This window comes from Nicotiana tomentosiformis, chromosome 7 (genome assembly GCF_000390325.3).
Source record: "Nicotiana tomentosiformis chromosome 7, ASM39032v3, whole genome shotgun sequence".
Taxonomy (NCBI): Eukaryota; Viridiplantae; Streptophyta; class Magnoliopsida; order Solanales; family Solanaceae; genus Nicotiana; species Nicotiana tomentosiformis.
In genome coordinates, this window is record NC_090818.1 from 39,333,051 (window position 1) to 39,352,975 (window position 19,925).

At 37.3% G+C, this 19,925-nt stretch overlaps 1 protein-coding gene across 2 annotated transcripts; it reads right to left on the reverse strand.

Moving 5' to 3' along the window:
* Positions 1-453: 453 nt before the first annotated feature.
* Positions 454-13,533, reverse strand: LOC104111689 (increased DNA methylation 1). Of its 2 annotated transcripts, none has more exons than XM_033660133.2 (9): positions 13,243-13,533; positions 9,268-12,013; positions 6,216-6,339; positions 5,833-5,915; positions 4,703-4,944; positions 4,140-4,226; positions 2,168-2,267; positions 1,115-1,316; positions 454-999 (listed from the first exon to the last, which is right to left on the reverse strand). In XM_033660133.2, exons 2-9 carry the CDS (start codon positions 11,908-11,910, stop codon positions 470-472), a joined length of 4,011 nt encoding a protein of 1,336 aa, XP_033516024.2. In that variant the 5' UTR covers positions 11,911-12,013; positions 13,243-13,533; the 3' UTR covers positions 454-469. The 2 variants fall into 2 exon arrangements, with proteins under 2 accessions (XP_033516024.2, XP_009619736.2); XM_009621441.4 differs by having other exon boundaries at positions 9,268-12,079.
* Positions 13,534-19,925: the final 6,392 nt, after the last annotated feature.

Genomic DNA, 19,925 nt, shown 5'->3' on the forward strand with positions numbered 1-19,925 from the left:
AGTCAGAAAAAATATACTTACGTACTACAACTAACAGAGAGGTGGTGGAGGGGAAACCGTACACTTGGTGATGCAGGGTAAAATTCTAAACGAAATGCTTATTAGTGAGTGAGGTTAACCTTTTCATAGAGCTTATTAGTCAACCTTCTCATTTTAGACGAAGATAAATACATTATGTTTTGTTAAAATTGATAATTAGAGAACGACAAAGTAATATTATCATAAAAAGTACTAGATTACTAGGAATAGCGTGATGGAGTATTCTACAAGTTAAACTAGTCTCCAATGCGTCTAGGGAGAGCTAGCTGATTCTTTTTGGGGGCTATTTCTGCTTTTTCTCTTCAAGTTTTGTTCATCGGTCTTGAAATTATTCTTTAATCTCGTAGTAATTCTTTCATTTTCCTCATTTTCATTTTCCCTTTGACAAAGTCCACTAGCATTATGCACAAAAACTAAAAAATAATCAATGTCATTTCCCGTTCCCTTGCAATACATTAATTCTCTGTGACACTTCATCTAAACAAAATTGTCTTTCTTCGTGTATCTGCAAAGTATCTACTCTACAACCTACTTCCCGGTGGCTGCTAAACGTCACGACCGTTAATTCCTGAGAGAGTTTTGAGCACTCACCACGCAGCGCATGAACATCTGGGACTTCCTCTACTTGCAATTTATTAGAGTCCGACTTCCTGGTTTCAGTTTCAGGCTCTAAATATTTATGAGAGATGTTTCCTTCACAATCTTGACCGGGCTCATGAGTTTCTATATCACAAATCTTGTTTTCCATAAACCATACAGCTGATTCTTCATGGGAAGTCATGGAAAATTGACCATCAAGATTATTACCACCTTGATCTTCATTGAATTGCAAACTCTCAGACTGAGGTAGGTGTCTGACATCAGCTCCTGCATTGACATCTTGAGATGGCAAATGATGTTGAATCGGCTCAATAATGGTGACGCCATTTTCGTGGCAGGATGCTGTTTCTCCCGGATGAACTGCTTTCAGGGATGAAACATATTAGTTCCAGTTTTTAGCATCTCACCAGATTGTTGTGTTTAAAAATGAGAAGATTTCTGTGAAATTGAAGAACAATAAACACTAAGCACTCACCACTCAGTTGATCTGCCTCAGCAGCTTGAAACAAGGACTTCTTCAACCATACAGTTCCCGGGAACACCATGAGGTTGATATGACTTAGACTTTGTTTCTCGCTATCTTCTAAGGGTTCAAAGCCAAAGCCAGCAGTCCATGTTTCCACTAAACTTGGAATAGCTGATATTACAAGTTTCTCAACCTTGAAACACTTTAGCATCTAGAAGCCATGATCAAGGGAAACTGATAAGCATACATGGATAAAACATGATATTCATTGAAAGCCACAGAGTCGAGGAAAAGGTAGTGTATGTAACAAGCAAGGGATGATAAACTAGACTCTCTCTCTCTCTCTCTCTCTCTCTCTCTCTCTCTCTCTCTCTCTCTCTCTCTCTCTCTCTTATAAGGAGATTTACCATGTCAAGATAGATGATCTTTACAGACCAGATTTAGCAACTTAATGAGACTCAAGATTACCTACTATCTATCACATCCAGCTATACCAGGAACTACTTGAGATCAGAAGAAACTTTCATCAGTAAAGGAAAAATCAGTCAGAATTCTGGCACAACTCTTAACTTAGAACAATGCTAGAGTCATATTAAGTACTGCAAATTATTCCTATTAGACAAAATGTCATTTTTCTGATTTATTCGGAACTTGGTTGCGTCTCAAATCAGAAAGTTAATAATGATGAGAGTAGTCTTTGAAAAGAAAAATATTTTAAATTACCATAATAAAAATGCTTCTAGATTTATTCACTTGTCAGAAGGTACAAATCTCATATTCTTTATAAATTATGATATTTTTTTCCTTCTGATATTTGGGTTGCTAAGATGTTCTAGCTGACTCGTATCTCATGATATCTTATACACTTCTCTACCATCATATGTTTATTAGCATGTTAAGCATTTATGTTAAATAATTCAACGGTTTGTTTAATCTTTAAAATCATACACAATTTTAATGCATTTTTTGTTATTTTTTATTTTCATACTACTAATAATTAGTATTATTAAAAAATTCATGGGATTTACGCCCATTTCCCAAGGGCTTATGTGGTCAAATTACCTCCTGTATAGAATTCAGTAGGCGCCTGCACATTCCCTGGCGACGGTATTTACTGCATGTTGCAATAAGGGGCATCTCAGCAACTGTTACTCCATGGATCCTGCATAAGAACCAAAATTCCGATTCAGAGAAAGATTTGGCCTGATGGGAAAAAAATAAGAAAGTTTTGTCCTGATTTTAGTGACAGTTTCTTCAAACAGCCAGCAGGGTAGCCACGGACAGTGGCAGATTCAGAATTTATAAATCGTGGGAACTTCACCGATATTAGTGTAAATTCACAGTGGCACAAAAACTAAACATGGGTATTCATTTGGGTCGGATCGGTAAGTTTTTGAGTTAAATCAGATTGATTTACTAGGATTTTATGTTATAACTAGACAAACGATCACAAAACTAAATAAGTTCTGTTTACTTTAGCTTTTCACTTTATTCATTCAAATTATATTTGAGTAAATTTAGAAGAAAATATGAAAGACATTGAAACAAGTATGGCCTGTCAAATAGATAATTTGGTGAAAAGAATATCTCATTTTAAAAATATTCTTTGTTTAACTCAATTATTCACCTTTAAACTTCTTGGGATTTTTTTCTATCTCAATCTTAATAACAACTTCAACAAATTAATGGTTTAGACATACAAAGTAAATACGGAAATAGCCAAATTTATGAAGTGTTACGTTAGATTAATGTATTCCAAATACAATAGTTTGATTTCACGATGCAACTATTTACAATAAGATGAGACTAAGTTTATATTGCTCTATTTAAAATAGTTTACTTAACATTTAATAACTAAACAACAGTACAAAGTTAAAAAAAGATATTCAATAAAAGTATAAAACAAAAAGTTTCACCTTAAACATTTAATATTACACATTATGTGTTTCACTCCTAACTATGGACAATAAATTTGATTAAGGAATTTGCTTGTAAAGTGAAACAGAAAAGGAAAGATCTTACTTCTTGAAATTTTTGAATAGAGCATGAGAAAAATAGAGGGAACGACTTGAACAAGCAGAGGTGAGAATAAGGAAAGGAATTCCCCTCCAGAGGGATTTGAACCAAGACCTTTGTAGAAGAGAGCTCTGCAAAAGCTTTCCACACTATGAGCACCCACTGGGACCTCATCATAGTGGGTGCTGTTGGTCACTTTATAGACTTTTTAAAGTATTATTTATGCATACATAAGACAATTTGGCCAAAGTCAATGGGTGCTGAAGCACCCATACCTCCAAAACATAGATCCACCATTGGCCACGGGTTGTCATAATCAATGATCGAGGATCTGGGAACAAAGTCGTAACTATAACTCCTTGTGGCATCCCCATATAGTAAATGTAGGAATTGGATAGTGATAGTTTAGGAATTCAATCAACAATTATTAATATCTCTCTTCAAAGCACCTTTCCTAATAGACATGAAGGCACCAGTTATACAGAAACCTCCAGATGAAAAAAGTTGAACATTTTTTTCTAAGAAATTCCAAAAAGAATTAATTTTCTAACAAGCAACAACCAAAAGAAACAACCTAAAATGTGTGGGCAATATGTGTATAAGCATCTGATACTAAACCACTGTCTAATCTCTCTATTTAAGCAGCCGATAGGAGAAAACACTTTTAATACTCACAAGACAAGACAAGACTTAATACATTTTGAATTGAAAGGTTTACAGTAAGAAACACTAACATAGCATACAAACCGAAAGATCAGATCAAGATGGAACACTGAAAATGAAATGTGACTTTTTTCCTTCTAAAGTTTCAATTCCAATAATGTCTAATTTTCTTCATTTTGTCCTTTTTTTTAATAATGAACAGAGGAAAACATGCTGCAATCAAAAGGTAAAAGAACACATAGCAAAACGAAAAAAGATGCATATGCACCGAGAATATCTACATTGCCTTAGAGGTACGGAGTTCATAGAATAAGCAAGATAAAGGGCAATTTCTTTCAAGATGGTAAAGAGTTACCTTATTGATGCTACAGCTACTGATATGTCATCTTTCTCCAGGATCGCTGTGTAGAATCCATGATAATTTAATCGTGCAAGTTGTGATCTGTAAAGATTTTAAGGATCAGTCTGACAGCACCACTTAAGTATCATTGTATTGTGTAACATTGATATGAACTAGTCAAATGACACCATGGATACAGGAAAAAGGTTTCCATCTGTTTTGGCTCGCTGAATCGATGAAACTCCATCCATTTGTTTGCATATTGCCAAACTCCTTAGAACACAATGCTTCAGATAAAAAATTCCTTATAAATTTGTTCTCTATCATTTCAATATAAAATATATTATTCATAAATTTATTGTTAAACCTGCCATTTAACCCTTCCATTCAATTATTTTGAATGAGAACTAAATGAATAAGAAAAGTTAGGCACAATGCCTCAGCTATCAAGTGCAGGGAGTTCAGCAAAAACCACTTATAGCTAATTCCACAAACTGCTTTAAAAGAAAGTGGATAAATAAGTGATACACCACACAGGAAAGCACAATAAAAATTGATGTCAAACGGAAATTACTCACCCCCAGCTGTATATTACATGGGGTATCATATCTATGCCTGTTCTCGGGTCCACCATGGGAAGAAAGCACTCCTCCATAATCGTAAGGGCAACTGCTAACTTTGAGTTGCATTCTGCCTTCAAAGCAATCCGCTGAGCAGAATGAACTATGTGGTCACCATGAATGCACCTCAGAAGAGTCCATGACAAGCCATCAGTCAGAAGATTAATGAGCCCAATTCGAGAGCGAAGACCTTCATATACCTGCAAAAACCCTAAGTTTCAAAAGACAACCAAAATAATTCATAATCAAGCTTGCAATGAAGTTAGTATTTATTTCAGCAGTACTCGGCATTCCTAGATTTTGTGTTCTCATCAAACACAGCACCGCCTAGAGGACGGATTACTTAAACGAACTATAGATTAACCATGTTAAAGTTTCGTAATGTTCCTTTTCTAAAGAAGTTCACATAAGGTTTGTCATATTTTCTCGTTAATCAAAATCTTGGGTCAACAGATTGAATAATATTACTCCATCATGATGCCATCCCTAATGACTCCAATTAACAGTGGGGCCACATTCAAAGCATTTTGCTAATGCATACTGAAAAACTTTCAGACACTAGGAGAACTCCAAAAACATGAACATGATCAAGTATTTCAGAACCTCAGGGAAACCATGAAAGAAGAGAAGACTAAACTGGGTGAAGTTCTTTCATGATAAAATTAAATTCACTTATCAAAGAAAAGATCTAGCAAGTGAACTTAATCCAAGGCCAGACCTGTAACTGATGTTTCAAAGCCACAGAATAGTACTCTGGCAGTAAACAAACAGAGGTTTTCTAATATTACTGTACATGGTGCAAGAATTCCTGTTCTTAGTTTAGCTGTTACTTCTGTGTAGAGTATAGACTGACTGAGATGATACATTAACAAGATAACAGTCATATCACATTCTCCACCAAGTCATATCGCATGCATAAGGAACTAATAACCATCAGATAGCATTTCAAAACTCCACATTAAAACCTTCAAAGAGACAAAAACATGAAAAGTTGATTCATTTGATGTACGCTAATTGCATTCAGGACCTACATCACTGAGCAACCTTGTTTTATAATAGCAGATGTAAAGCTGAGATGTCGACCTCACCTCCTGACAGCTTTCGCTGCAGAACCATGTATCAGAGGCTTCTCCACCTTTTGTAACCCTTAGCTTACTGCATGCTTCATGATCTGTTCACAAATCATCAAGGCATTTACTAACAGAAAAAAAACTAGGAAATTTTTTGGGAAGGAAGAAATAAACCCCCCCCCCCCCCAAAATGACACAACTAAATGTGAAAAAGACAACTCTCTGATTGAGGCTTGTGAAGTATGCCAAACTCAAAATCTTAGTATTATTTGGGACCGTGCATTATGGTAAGAAGTGAACACAAAGCTCCAATAGCAATATTCGGACATTTGAAGGCCTACAACGGGAAAAGAACAGAAACCAAAAAAGACCAATCAAGTCAAGTTCATGGGAGTACGCACATTTATGCTCACACTGTGAACATTTTAATGCACTGGAGGATCTCGATGCTTCACTATATTTAACCACGTCCCCACATTTCCGGCAAGTGCACTGTGGACAATACCAACTCCCTTCAGGAAGTTCCTGAAACAAGAAATGATAAAGTTAATCTACTAGAATCTATATCTCATGTCCAGTATCTTCAAACAAAATGAAGTACTCAATGTATCATACGTAACAAAATCAAAGGAAAACCAGGCCATATGAATGGATATGATATTTTAGAAGGAATATAGTAAATTCATGCCTTGTGCAAAAACAGAAACCACAACATCAGTAAATGAATATAGCACCCAAGGGTGTGGCATAGTGGTCAATGAAGTGGGTTGAGAATCATGAGGTCTCAAGTTCAAAACCCAATTGAGACAAAAAACATTAGGTGATTCTTCGTACCTGTTGCTGGTGGAGATAGCAGGTATCTCGTAGAATTAGTTAAGGTGCGCGCAAGCTGGCCCGGACACCACGGTCATGAAAAAATGAATATAGCACAGGCTTGTAGAGAAAAACATGGTACGATTTACGAGAATGGAAAAAAAAGCAAGAAGAACAATGTAAAACAAATAATCAAGCAGAAAAGACAATACAAGGTACCAAGCAAATCTGAATCAGAACATCAAATCACTACCATCGATTTCGTCAAAACCAGTTCAAAAGCAATGGAGCATTACGGGCATAAAAAACTACCGCAGCAACATGAGTAATACACTAATCATCTTAGATACTAGCCAGTAAGAAAAAAGAGGGTTAACTGATTTCACAGAAACGATCATATACTGGGACCTGGAAGACATGGTGATATAGGTCCATTATTTTTTGTTTGATTCAATTTATAACAGAGATTTCTTTTCCTTTTTTTTTTTTGACAAGGAATGGAGATGGTCTTCTATATGATAAAGTATAACATAAGCAAAATCATACTAGCCAAAGTATCTTTTACCTATAGCAACAAACAAGTTAAGCCGTCTTCCTTGAAGTTTAAGGCCTATATATAGGCCAAGAGTGGGTCCACACATTATGCAAGCTAACATTTTATGCTCGCTCTACGAGACTGATTTTGATTTTAACTAATTCATAATTACCACCATTATGACAGAATATGTGATTGTTAGTTTTAACAAAATGACTTGATTTTTCTTGATCATTAAGATAGTGACTTTTGCTAAAGATCAACAAAGTGATTTACATCACAACCAAAAGTTAAACACCGTCATAATTAGGAATTAAGAAACGTACCAAAAAGCTGGACAAAGATAATTCAGTTGGACTTCAAACATGGTAAATATGTCAACCAACTGAGAAGTCAATAAATTAAGTATAAGTAAAGACTGATGCAAAAATAGGTTTCCACCCTCTTTAGTTATCCATTTGAAACATGAAAACTTCTTGAAATCCAAAAAATCAAAAGAAACTCTTAAATAAACTGAATTTGCATCAATATGCCCAAACTAACAAGTGGACCAGTTCATATTGTGGAAAAAAAACGAATCCCCAAATGACTAGGTAAAGTACCAATAGAATAGGAAAACATGTGAAAATAAGATATTTGGCCCAAAATTGGCTGAAACAACAGAATATGGGTCAGAAAACGAACTCAATCAGGAAAACCTAGATTATCACTATATAGGGCTTGAAGACACAATTTTGGAAAATCTTATAAGACCGAAATGTAGAACACAGGCTTTGGCATTTGAAGCGGGCTACGTCTCTAGCCAATAACTCATCCTCCAAGTCCCAGATCACCATATCTATGATAAATGTGTCAGGTGTGAAATAATAGTTGTCATACACGCCATCTCTTAGCTATTTCATTTGATAAGTCAATAATTTAAGCTGACTCTTTGCTATTAATTTGCTTTTATATCATCGGAAACAAATACAGTATCAGATCCAATAGAACGACCAATTAACTTATTGTGATACCTCTCAAGAAACTCGCAGACAAGCATTAAAGCAGAAGATTGGAATAGCAAATAACAAGGAAAGGAAAGCCCATTTAGGCCAAATTGAATCCTTCTCATTCCTCTCGAACAACAATGGCCTAATATGTTCATCAGTATGCTACTTATTTTTTAGAACTTTTCTTTGTGTCTAAGATAGTAGATTGAAACCTGGAACAAAATTGGGATGTTCTTAATAATTAGATCAAATTGAATCTACCACAATGGTGAGAGGGATCAAATCTAGAATTGGGATAAAATAGGAAAAAGTGCATACTCCTAGAGTTCTATAGAACTGCCTTACTTTCTAATTAAGCAAGGGCTCATAAATACACTTCAATTTTGCCAGCAAGTGAACTGTAGATAAACACAAGTTGGGACAGCCAAATAAACTTGTCAGATTCTTAAAAAGAGGCCAACCGAAGTCTTGAAGACCCAATTGACACTGAACATGTTAAACTTCATTGATTGCCAAAGATCGGCAGATCAATAATCCATCAGATCAGGGCTACCAAGACCACTTTCAACAGTTTTTAAAAAAGCTAGCAAAAAAACATGGAGAAGAATTTTGTTAAAGATTTAGTAGTTCTAGTTTTGGGCTTCCGCACTCTTCTGAAATGCATATAATACTGCTTCACCTTCAACAGATAAACGGCAACTTTGAGAGGTCAATTACTGTCTTCTTTAAAATAAACTTAGCCATCACTCTACATTGGTCACTGAGGGTGTCTAAGGAACCTGTTGCTACATATGGGATAGCCTATTTAGAAAGTTGATGCTGGTTGTTCACCAGCACTATGATAAAACACAACCGAACTTTTCAAGAATAAGACAGATCGAAAACTGTTTCAGACAAGTATAGTTTCTTCCTAGGGAAAAATACTTTCATAATATAATGTCAGCTAAACCATATATGAAACGCATGCATAAAGCATAAGGACGGATCTTTGACATTTAACAATTTACAAATGGGTTAAACATAAATGTTGATCAAGAAAAGAATGCACTCAAGGCAAGATAAAATACCAAACTGGCTAGAGATGGTAAACCAAGTGAAAAGGGTCAGAAGACAAACCGGTGTGAACAAACAAGCTAGATGAAAGGTAGCTGGACAATTATCACAACATATCAACTCGCCACCATCACCACATCGCCCGCAACTGTCATCATTTTGGTCCCTTTCCTCAGCTTGGCCAGTTTGAGGAACAGCTCTTCGTGCCTTGTATTCATCTGACCAAGCCTCAAGCTGACATAAGGTAAACGGCTTACCAGACTCCATGAAAAGGTTCAAACAGGGACGATTGAGCTTAAAACCAGCATGACTTTTGAACTCAGAGATGGATAGCAGCTTGTCACAGCAATTGCAGAATATTCCATCCCTAGTTATTACGCCGGTTTTTACCACAGAATCGTCCTTCAAGTTCCGGTACTGGATCACTTCGTTTGGGGAAACAACCCCAGAATGAATTAACCAGGATAACACTGTTCTTGAGGCAAAGGTAGGCCATTTTGCTTCGATGAAGTGCTTTCCACCCTTGTTGAGGCTACGTAATAGCAACTTGCAACCGCTTTTCTGGCTCTTTCTTTTCCTCAGCGGTTTAGTTTTACCCCTTTTGTTGCCAGATCTGCATGTCTTGTTTCTAATTACAGCTGAGATTAAGAGATCGTCATCACTAAGACGACATGTCTTAAGTTTCTTTGACCCAACTTTGCGCTTACTTGTAATTGCTTTAAATTCAATATTTCCTCGCAGAGAGTTATCATTGTCAATATTCCCAGAGTTGAACTTCATGTGCACATTAAACTGACTCAATTGCTTAGAACTAGCCAATGTCTGCCTAAACTTCTTAAAATTGTTCTGTTCAGTATTGTCCTGAAACTCTGAACTACGGAAGGACTGCCCTTGATGACCTCTAGCTCTCCCCAGGTAGTCTACTAAATATCCCTTAGGTCTTGAATGTATTTGTAAGCCAGATCCACTGACTTCATGCAATCCACTCTTATTATAAGATGTACCAAACTTCTCATCTTGGCAGCCGTTAGTAAATTCCATTTCTGATAACTTTTTTGATTTCTTTGAGGCCTTCCTTTTCAAGACTGAACTTGCTGCATGAGGTATACTGTTGCTATCTTGCTGAGTAAGAACATTATTAGATCCCCCAAGCGAGCTTAGTGCATTTCCTGAACTAATAGGAACTTCAAACAAACAAGATCCAGCATGCTCACTGGTGCTTTCAGACCCACAAGCTGGTAAAGGAGCTAAATCCAGGACATTTTTACCATTTTCCAAGAGTTTCCTGTATTTATTAGCATCGCCACTGACAGTATCACTTAAGCACATGGATCTTTCATTAGGATAATAATAAGATGCGCCATTCAGATATTTTCCTTCTCTCATCTGTGAGTCTGTTAAGTTGAGGGAACTTTCATCAACATACTCCTTGTGGATCCATTTATCTCCCTCAAGACTTGTCAATGCACTATCTGAGACTAAAGAAGAGCTGCAAGGCTGGTTCTGCAACAACCTCTCAGCAAACAGGTTTCCTGCAGTGCCCACAGTCTTTAACGTGTCATTTTTAATAGGAGTGGTGACCAAAGTCATTTTGGCTTTAACCGTTTTTCCTTCTTTGAGAAAGCGTAATGTTTTGTCAATGAACACCACAATTGCAAAGGGATCGAGGAGACACCAAAGACGAGCCAATGCAGAAGCTGTTTCCAAGGTATCCAGTTTTTCTTCAATCTCCATCACTGTACCAGATAGGTCACCCAAAAATTGATGCATATCAGACCACAACCTACAATCCATTTCTGGCAAAATACAATCTGCATAAGTAAACACACTCTGCCCACACAAGGTCCAGGCCCTCCAGAATTCACGGATTGGTCTTCCTTCAGGTGACTTGTAAACATACTCACCAATTCCATGAAATTTATTATTTCTTTTACGCCTTCCAACTACCCATCCTGCTGCTCTGAGCAAACGATGGATGTGGTACCGAAGAAGAGGGCGAGGGTCATTTGGAGAACCCTTAATCGTTGACAATTCAGCTTCATCCAATTCTACAAAGCAATGGTCCCTCCACTTTGGCTTGGGTGGTCGACGAATCCCTGACGGCTTTGCGGCACTGCCAACCAACAACTTAGTTGCATAGCTCTCCTGAGAAGCAGGTGATGCAATTGCTTTACCAGCTACATCCTTCCATCCATTTCCTTCTATTTTAGACGATCTTAATTTTGATGAATCCATTTCACCAAGCATGTGACTTTGGTCCAGCACAGCGTGCCGCTTCTGCAAATACGAACTTGCTTTAACACCTTGGTTCGAAGATTCAACTATATGACATAACACACTCTGAGAAGGGCAGAAAGAGGGTTGCTGTGATATATCTGCAGGTACTCTATCCAAAGAAGTTAATGGGTCAGATTCCTCTTCCACATGACTATTGGTTAGCTCTTTTTCACATGGGTCTTCTCTAGAATCCTCCTTTACGTCATGAGAATCATGAAGTAGTGTCAATGCAGAATTCTCACCACACAAATGTCCAGGTTCATCTGTCTGGTTAGTAACGTCACCCTCAAATTTGATAACTCCGGCCACAGGACACCTATTGGTACTGCTCTCATTTCCGAAGAACACGTCTGCAAATATCTGCGTCTCATTAACTGACCCATCAAATCCATCATCACGCAGACCTTCAATGTCTTTGTTGAACAGCATCTTTGCTGAGTTATAACTTCTTCACAATCCTAAAGTTCTTTGGCCTATCCTTCGTCAAATGCTAACCATCAATAAAGGAATGGAAGACCAGCACCGAGCCTCGCTACAAAATAAATATCATCGTCAGAATGATCTATAGTCTGGACCTACAATATCCACTTGTATGCTTCTGCACAGAAACACAAAATTCTCAGAAAGTCGTAGGAATGCAAGAACTCATATACATGACAAATGAGGCAACAAGCAGTTCTATTCCCACACTACAATAATGTACTTCTGAAAAATCAAATTCCAATAGCTTTTTCAGAAGGAAGTATAGAAACTTATTGGCCACAATGACTAGTGCATGACTGTTACCCGCAATATCAAAGATAAAATCATCATTTCTATCCCCAAGTCCAAAGACACGATACAAAATACCGGGGGGGGGGGGGGTTATAATTAGTATGGAGCAAAGTTACAGGGACCAAGGGATACGGTGTTGCTATCTGATTCTTCAGAATTATTATAGACCACAGTGGACGTGCAAGCCTCACCTGTTACGGAAACAAGGCTTGATCATTATCAAGCAAAGGATGTCATCTAAGATGTGTTCCACTTCTTGAAAAACTAGATAGTGTAACAAGCTTAGTCCTGTGAGAGGTGGCCAGCTGTGGTAATAATTAAACATTGGAGGAGCAGGATGCATTTGAAGCCAAATGAGGCAACATTAAAGGTTTAACAAACAGTCGGGTTAAGCAAAACTTATTATCTCCTAATAATAGATCTAGCATCAACTCATGGCATGGAATCAGTGCATCAAAATCAAAGCTTTCTCTGTTTGAGCAGTGGCTTCGAAATCAAAAGTAGACCCTTTTTCCTTTTTTTGGTGAAGTGTTAGGACTTTAGAGAATTTGATAATCAGGAAAAATACTTAGATACTAGTACATTTCCTAATTTGATGCATTTACATCATAAGTGTACACAGCTGTCCAGAATTGGAACCTCGCCTTTATATACATCCGCAGAAACAGAAAAACACGTGGAACTATAACTCAAATCTAACAAAATGCGCATTGACAGTAAAAAATCTAACAACAAAAAGAGGCGGCAGGAGCAAACCGCTAAGAGTAAGCTAACAGAAACGAAAATGAACGAAAAGGAAACAAACAAGTAACAATTTCAACTGTAATTCAGCAAATTGTATGTAAAAAGGCACAAAATTCAGAAAGTTTCCGGATCCAGAAAGGCGCATCTACATAGATATCAAGTGCTCGATACGCAAAAATAACAAATCCGCCATCGGCCATCGCGTCACATGCAGGAGAAAAAGGGAAAAAAGGTGAAAATGACCTTGTCACAGCATTTCGGCGAAGCATATTAGGGTTTTTGGACGGTCCGTTGCGGTTAAGGACGAAGAAGATCTGAAGATAAGGTCGTTAAAGGTAACAGTACAACGCCGTTTAGCTTCATATTGCCATACCAGTCACGAGTAGAGGAGCGAAGGTGTGAAAGGATTTGGCTTTCGCTTCGGGAAGACCGAATCGCGCTCCAAAGTACAAAAGATAGACACCATTAACAGCTGCATCCACTTTCTTCTCTCTTTCTCTCTCTACTCCTTCCGCCATGTGCGTGAGTGACATTATATACTGTTTACCCACTTTGCATTTGTTTGTCTGTTTCTTCAATTTTACACTGCCCAATTATTTTTTAAAAAAAATCTACCACTTTTCCATTTTTTCTCCGTTTGAGTTTTGTGTTTTTACGAATATCGAATTCTTTTAACTGCATATTTGCATGGGCAATCTTTCTTCTTCTTAATGGATAAAAGATAGGCAGATAGATTGACTTTGTGCATTATGTCTGTTCTATTTTTATACTTAGCAAGAAGAAGAAAATTATTTTCTTTAAATCCAGTTTGAGTTCTGAATCTAAATGTGATAGTCAATATATAGATTTTCTAAGGCTTTTATTTGTATTAATATGTCTCTAATTATAAGATATTGTATCTTGATCTATACATTAAATAATACGTAATGGAAATAAGTAATAACTAAATAATTCAAATAATAAATATTATATTCACAAAGTATAGAATAAGTATTAATTTACATGATGTTGTATAGATTGTTTCTTCCATGAATCACGCTCTAAAAATTAATGGCGGCAGCATATTGTAAAATTAGTTATATCTCAAAAGTTAATGTTTATCTTAATTTAAAAAAAAAATTCTCTTTGAAATATTATTTACATCTACTTATAAGTTAGTAAATTATTTTATATTTAATAGAGCCAAACTAGCCATTAGTAGCCGTTATCTAGACGTTTCCTATATAAATATGGTATTTGAGAGCTAAAGACACACTTTCTAATATAACTTTCTGAATCATCGTTTCCTCGTATATGCTGGGTTTCTTTCTTGAGTTTTCTGCTAGTTTTGTTCCCAATTTTATAACCGGACGAGCTTGTTGAATCATGGGGTATACGCCTAATTTTATTTATCACTGTGTGAGCGAAATATCCTTAAGGACAGTGTCCTTGACACGCCTCAAACTAACTTATATTCTCCCTAACCAATTTTTCCAACAATCTTAAGGATATTTCCACATTTTTTTATTATGGAGAATCAAATTTGACGATGTCCAAGTTATTGTTCTAATTTTGAAAATGGGACCTACACTCAAGTTTGCACAATAGTCTTATGGAGAATACTACTTATGGAATTTTGATGAACTTTAAAGATATACGGTAATATTCTCCCGTTGATATATTTTTTTGTAACATTATATCTAAGTGTCAGGTATGCATAATTGAACTAATATATATCTCTTCAATATTTATTCTTTCATGATTATTCTCGTGAGAATATAATAGGCAGATAAACTTTGACATCAGGATGATACATATAATGTCCTTTCAATTTTAGATGTGTTTATAGTTGTACATTATATGCTTATGTGAATTTGTATTTGCAATTTTGTATGTGCATTTTGCAAAGTGAAAGATACTGCACTGATTTTGTAGTTCTCTTGGTCTAGAGTGTTTTAAATATTCTCTTTTAACATCTCGAAGAGGCAATGTGATATTAGTTATGTCGGTAGTTGTAGAATTTTCTAACATGTCAGGGGGACAATTTGTTTATGTTGCTTGAGATCACGAGAATAAATGGTATTTACATTTATATACTATTGTGATGACCCAAAATGTCATCTTTAAATTTAATAATTAATTCTATATTCTAAGACCTCGAAAAAGCACTTTTTATCATTCCTTGACTTGAGTGCGCAGTCCATAAAATTTTCTGAAAAGTTTTTATGTGAAAATGGATTAAAATATTAATTAGAGCTTTAAAATTCAACTGAGTTGACTTTGGTCAATATTTTGAGCAAACGGACTCGGATCAGCATTTTGATAGTTCCGATAGAACCATATCGTGAATTGGGACTTGGGCGTATGCCCAGAATCAAATTCCGAGGTCCCTAGCCCGAGATATGGAATTTTGAAGAAAAATTAAATGTTTAAATTCAAATAGCGATCGAATGTCGAATTATGTGCAAACGACCCCGGAATAGAATTTTGATGATTCCAACAGCTCCGTATGATAATTTTGGACTTAGAAAGCATGATCGGAATTTTATTTGGAAGTCCGTAGTGAAATTAGGCTTGAAATGGCTAAAATAGGAATTTAAAGTTTGGAAGTTTGACCGGGGAGTTGACTTTTTGATATCGGGGTCGGAATTGAGTTTTGAAAATTTTCACAGCTCTGTTATGTCATTTATGACTTGTGTGCAAAATTTGAGGTCAATCAGACTTGATTTGCTAGGTTCCGGCATCGAATGTAGAAGTTGAAAATTTTTAGTTTCATTAAGCTTGAATTGGAGTATGATTCGTCGTTTTAGCGTTGTTTGATGTGATTTAGAGGTTCGACTAAGTTCATATGATGTTTTAGGACTTGTTGGTATATTTGGTTGAAGTCCCGAGGGCCTTAGGTGAGTTTCGAATGGTTAACGGATCAAAAGTTGGATTTAAAACAACTGCTGCAATTTTTCCTTTATGCTGGAAATTCTGGCCCAAAATCGAGGCCCAAAATTGAGCTCCCAAAAATTGAGCTCCCAAAAATCGAGCTCCCAAGATCGAGCTCCCGAGATCGAACTCCCAAGATCGAGCTCCCAAGATCGAACTCCCGAGATCGAGCTCCCAAGATCGAGCCCGAGATCGAGCTCCCTGATCGGACTAGACAGATTTGTAAGTTATAAAAACATAGGCATTTGACCCATTTGCCATTTTTGACAAACTTGAGCTTGAACAGAGGCGACTTTTGACATATTTTCAAGGAAAGATATTTGGGGTAAGTGATTCCAACTTGGATTTGGTCTATATACACAAATATATCATTATTTTTACCATTTAATTAGTGTTTTGAGATCAAAATTTGGAAAATTTTAGAAAATCTCATAGAAACGAATTTTTGAGATTTCGGTATCGATTAGGAGTCGGATTTGAATAAAATTGGTAAGGTTGGACTCGTAATTGAATGGGTTGTCGGATGTTATGAGTTTCGCCCGATTCTGAGGCATGGGTCCCACGAGCAATTTTTGAGTTAATTTTGGATTTTATTGAAAAATATAGTATTTTCTTATGAAATTGATTCCTATATTTTTTGTTAACTGTATCAAATTAATTATGACGTCGATCGGAGTCGGAAAATCGAGAAAAAAGCATAATACTTGGTTAAATTAGAGCAAATCGAGGTAAGTGACTTGTTTAACCTTGTGTGGGGGAAATTTTCCCTAGAATTAATATGAATGTGATTATTGAAATGTGTTGAAAGTCATGTACGCGAGGTGACGAGTGTGTACACGGGCTAAATGTAAAAGATTATATTTTTAAATTGTGTAGATCATTGTTGCACATTTATTAAATTATTTTATCTTGTTATATTCTTTATCGTTTATCTGAGATATATACTTTAAATTTGTTTGACCTTTTTCTGCTAATTGTTTTACTTGTTTAATTGAAACTTGATTTCTTTTACACTGTGCATTATTTGAAGGTTGATTTTCTTTAAATTAAATATTATTAATATGAATTATTTGATATTTTTAAATTTGATATTGCAGCAATGTATAAAAGGTTTTGAAATATTATTTTTCTGAATATTTTTTTAAGATTTTTGGCACTCATTGTGATGGAGCCGTGAGCTTTTTATTGTAAAAAAATATTATTGTTGGATTATTTTGGCATGAGCCGTGAGCTCCTTATTATTGAAAAATATTGTTGTTGATTTATTCTTGGAAAAATCAAAATATTGGGCACTTGAGGTACAAATTATGATATATTGTGATATTGATATGCATGCGGTGGTATAAGGTATGGGTATTGAAACGCATGCGGTGAGATGAGGGTGGCTTGATACGCGTGGCTAGTAAGGGTGACTACTAGAAGTCATGCGGTGTGATAAGGGTGGCTAAAACACGAGAGGCTATTTCGGGAAAAATATTTTTCTTTAAATAAATTGTGAAGGCTCCCGCGATGATATAAGGATATGAGATATTGTGAATTTATTTATGATTTGAGACTACGAGGCGGTACCTCGGTAGTGCCCTTGTTGATATTGATTTATGGCCATAGTTGCCTTCGATTAATTGTTGTGATTTTCATAAAGTTGAAAGGAATTCTGTTATGATTTCACTAGATATTATTTGAAATTATTTGGTGTCATTAAATGTGACATACTATTTGATTCATTTCCATAGTCATTTTATCTTATTAAATTGTTTAAACATTTTTCCATGCCATTATCTATTCCCCAATAGGGCCTGACCTGACCTCGTCACTACTCTACCAAGGTTAGGCTTGGCACTTACTGGGTACCGCTGTGGTGTACTCATACTACGCTTCTGCACATCTTTTTGTGCAGATCTAGGTACATCTTACTAGTCTAGACGTCAGTGAGTTACCTGCGCACGGAGACTTCAAGGCATATCTGCTAGCGTCCGCAGACTCCGGAGTCCCCTTCTATCATTTTATGTTACTTCCTTATTTTTCTTTAGACCTTGATACATAGAAACATTGAGAATAAATTTTTAGAAGCTTGTGACTTATTTTTACCGGGTTCTAAGAGGTGTAATTATTTGAATTGTAGTTTATTTATTTCAGATGTTTATGATTTTTTCGCATTGTTAGGCTTACCTAGTCTTAGAGACTAGGTTCCATCACGACCTCCTATGGAGGGAATTTGGGGTCGTGACAAGTTGGTATCAGAGCTCTAGGTTCATAGGTGTTATGAGTCACAAGTAGGTTTAGTAGAGTCTTGCGGATCGGTACGGAGATGTCTGTACTTATCTTCGAGAGGCTATAGAACTGTTAGGAAATATTCACTTCTTTGATTCCTTATCGTACGCCTTTGCTGATTTCAAAGTTCTAAACAATTGTCTTTCTATTCTCTCACAGATGGTGAGGACACGCACAACTGGATCTGACGATTATACACCCGCACCCCATGTTGGAGCCGCAAGAGGCCGGGGCCGAGGCCGAGTTAGAGGTCGAGGAAGACCACGTAGTGCAGCCAAAGCATCTGCGCGAGTTGCTGCACCAGAGCCACCAGTAGCTCCAGTTGGAGAGCAGGCACCTGAGATACCTGTTACTACTCATGCACTTCAGGAGACTCTTGCCCAGTTTTTGAGCATGTTTGGCACTTTAGCTCAGGCAGGATTAATTCCACTTGCTCCTACCACATCTCAGGCTGGGTGAGGAGCGTAGACTCCCGCCGTCCGTACTCCAGAACCACGGGCCCAAGTTTACCATGCCCCATAGGTTATACTAGTGAAACCAGTTATCCCAGTTCGGCCTGAGATTAGGACAACAGTTTCAGAGGGGGAGCAGCTCAGGCTCGAGAGGTATAAGAAGTACCACCCTCCCACTTTCAGCGGTTTAGCTTCAGAGGATGCTCATGGTTTTCTGGAGGAATGTCACCGTATTCTTCGTACTATGGGTATTGTGGATTCCAATGTGGTTTCTTTTACGGCATTCCAGTTTAGAGGAGCAACCTACAAGTGGTGGCGGGCATATGAGTTGGATAGTCCGGCTGAGGCAGCTTCACTTACTTGGACTCAATTTTCAGATATGTTCTTAAGGGAGTATGTTCCTCAGAGTCTTAGGGATGCATGGCGCATAGAGATTGAGCAGCTGCGCCAGGGTTCTATGACCGTGTCAGAATATGCGGTCTGATTCAGTGATTTGGCTAGGCATGCACCAGCCTTAGTTGCTACTATTCGAGAGCGGGTTCGCAGATTTATTGAGAGTCTTCACCCTAGTATCAGATACAGTATGGCCCAAGAGCTAGATATGGACATCACATACCAACCGGTGGTGTCAATTGCTAGGAGATTGGAAGGTATGTAGACTCGGGAGATGGAAGAGAGGGAAGCTAAGAGACCCCGAGATTCTGGCAAATATAATAATTCTCGTGCCCCAGTTGTAGCCCGTCATGGTAGAGGTTATGTGAGCCATCCTATTCATTCAGCACTTCCAGCTTCCAGTGGTATTCCGACTACTCCCAGACCTCAGGTTCTATATTATGCACCACCGGTGTCTTCTATACCTCTTGTACAGGATGCTTTCAGCGGGCAGTCTAGTCGATCAGGCTCGAGCCAGTCCCATCAGCCACGTCCTCTGAGGGCTTGTTTTGAGTGTGGTGACACTCGTCATATCATGAGGGATTGCACTATACTTAGGAGAGGTGCACCTCCACGGATTTCTCAGGCCCCACCTATTCCACAGGGGCCTCAGGCTTCTCAGGCCATGATTACTGCACCAATTTCCACTCCACCTGCACATACAGCTAGAGGTGGAGGTCGGGTAGGTAGATGTTGCCCTAAATGGGGAGGCCATGCCAGATATTATGCCCTTCCTGCTAGGACAGATGTTGTTGCATTCGATTCTGTTATCACAGGTATTATTCCGGTTTATCATAGAGATACATCAGTCTTATTTGATCCAGGCTCCACTTATTCTTATGTGTCATCTTATTTTGC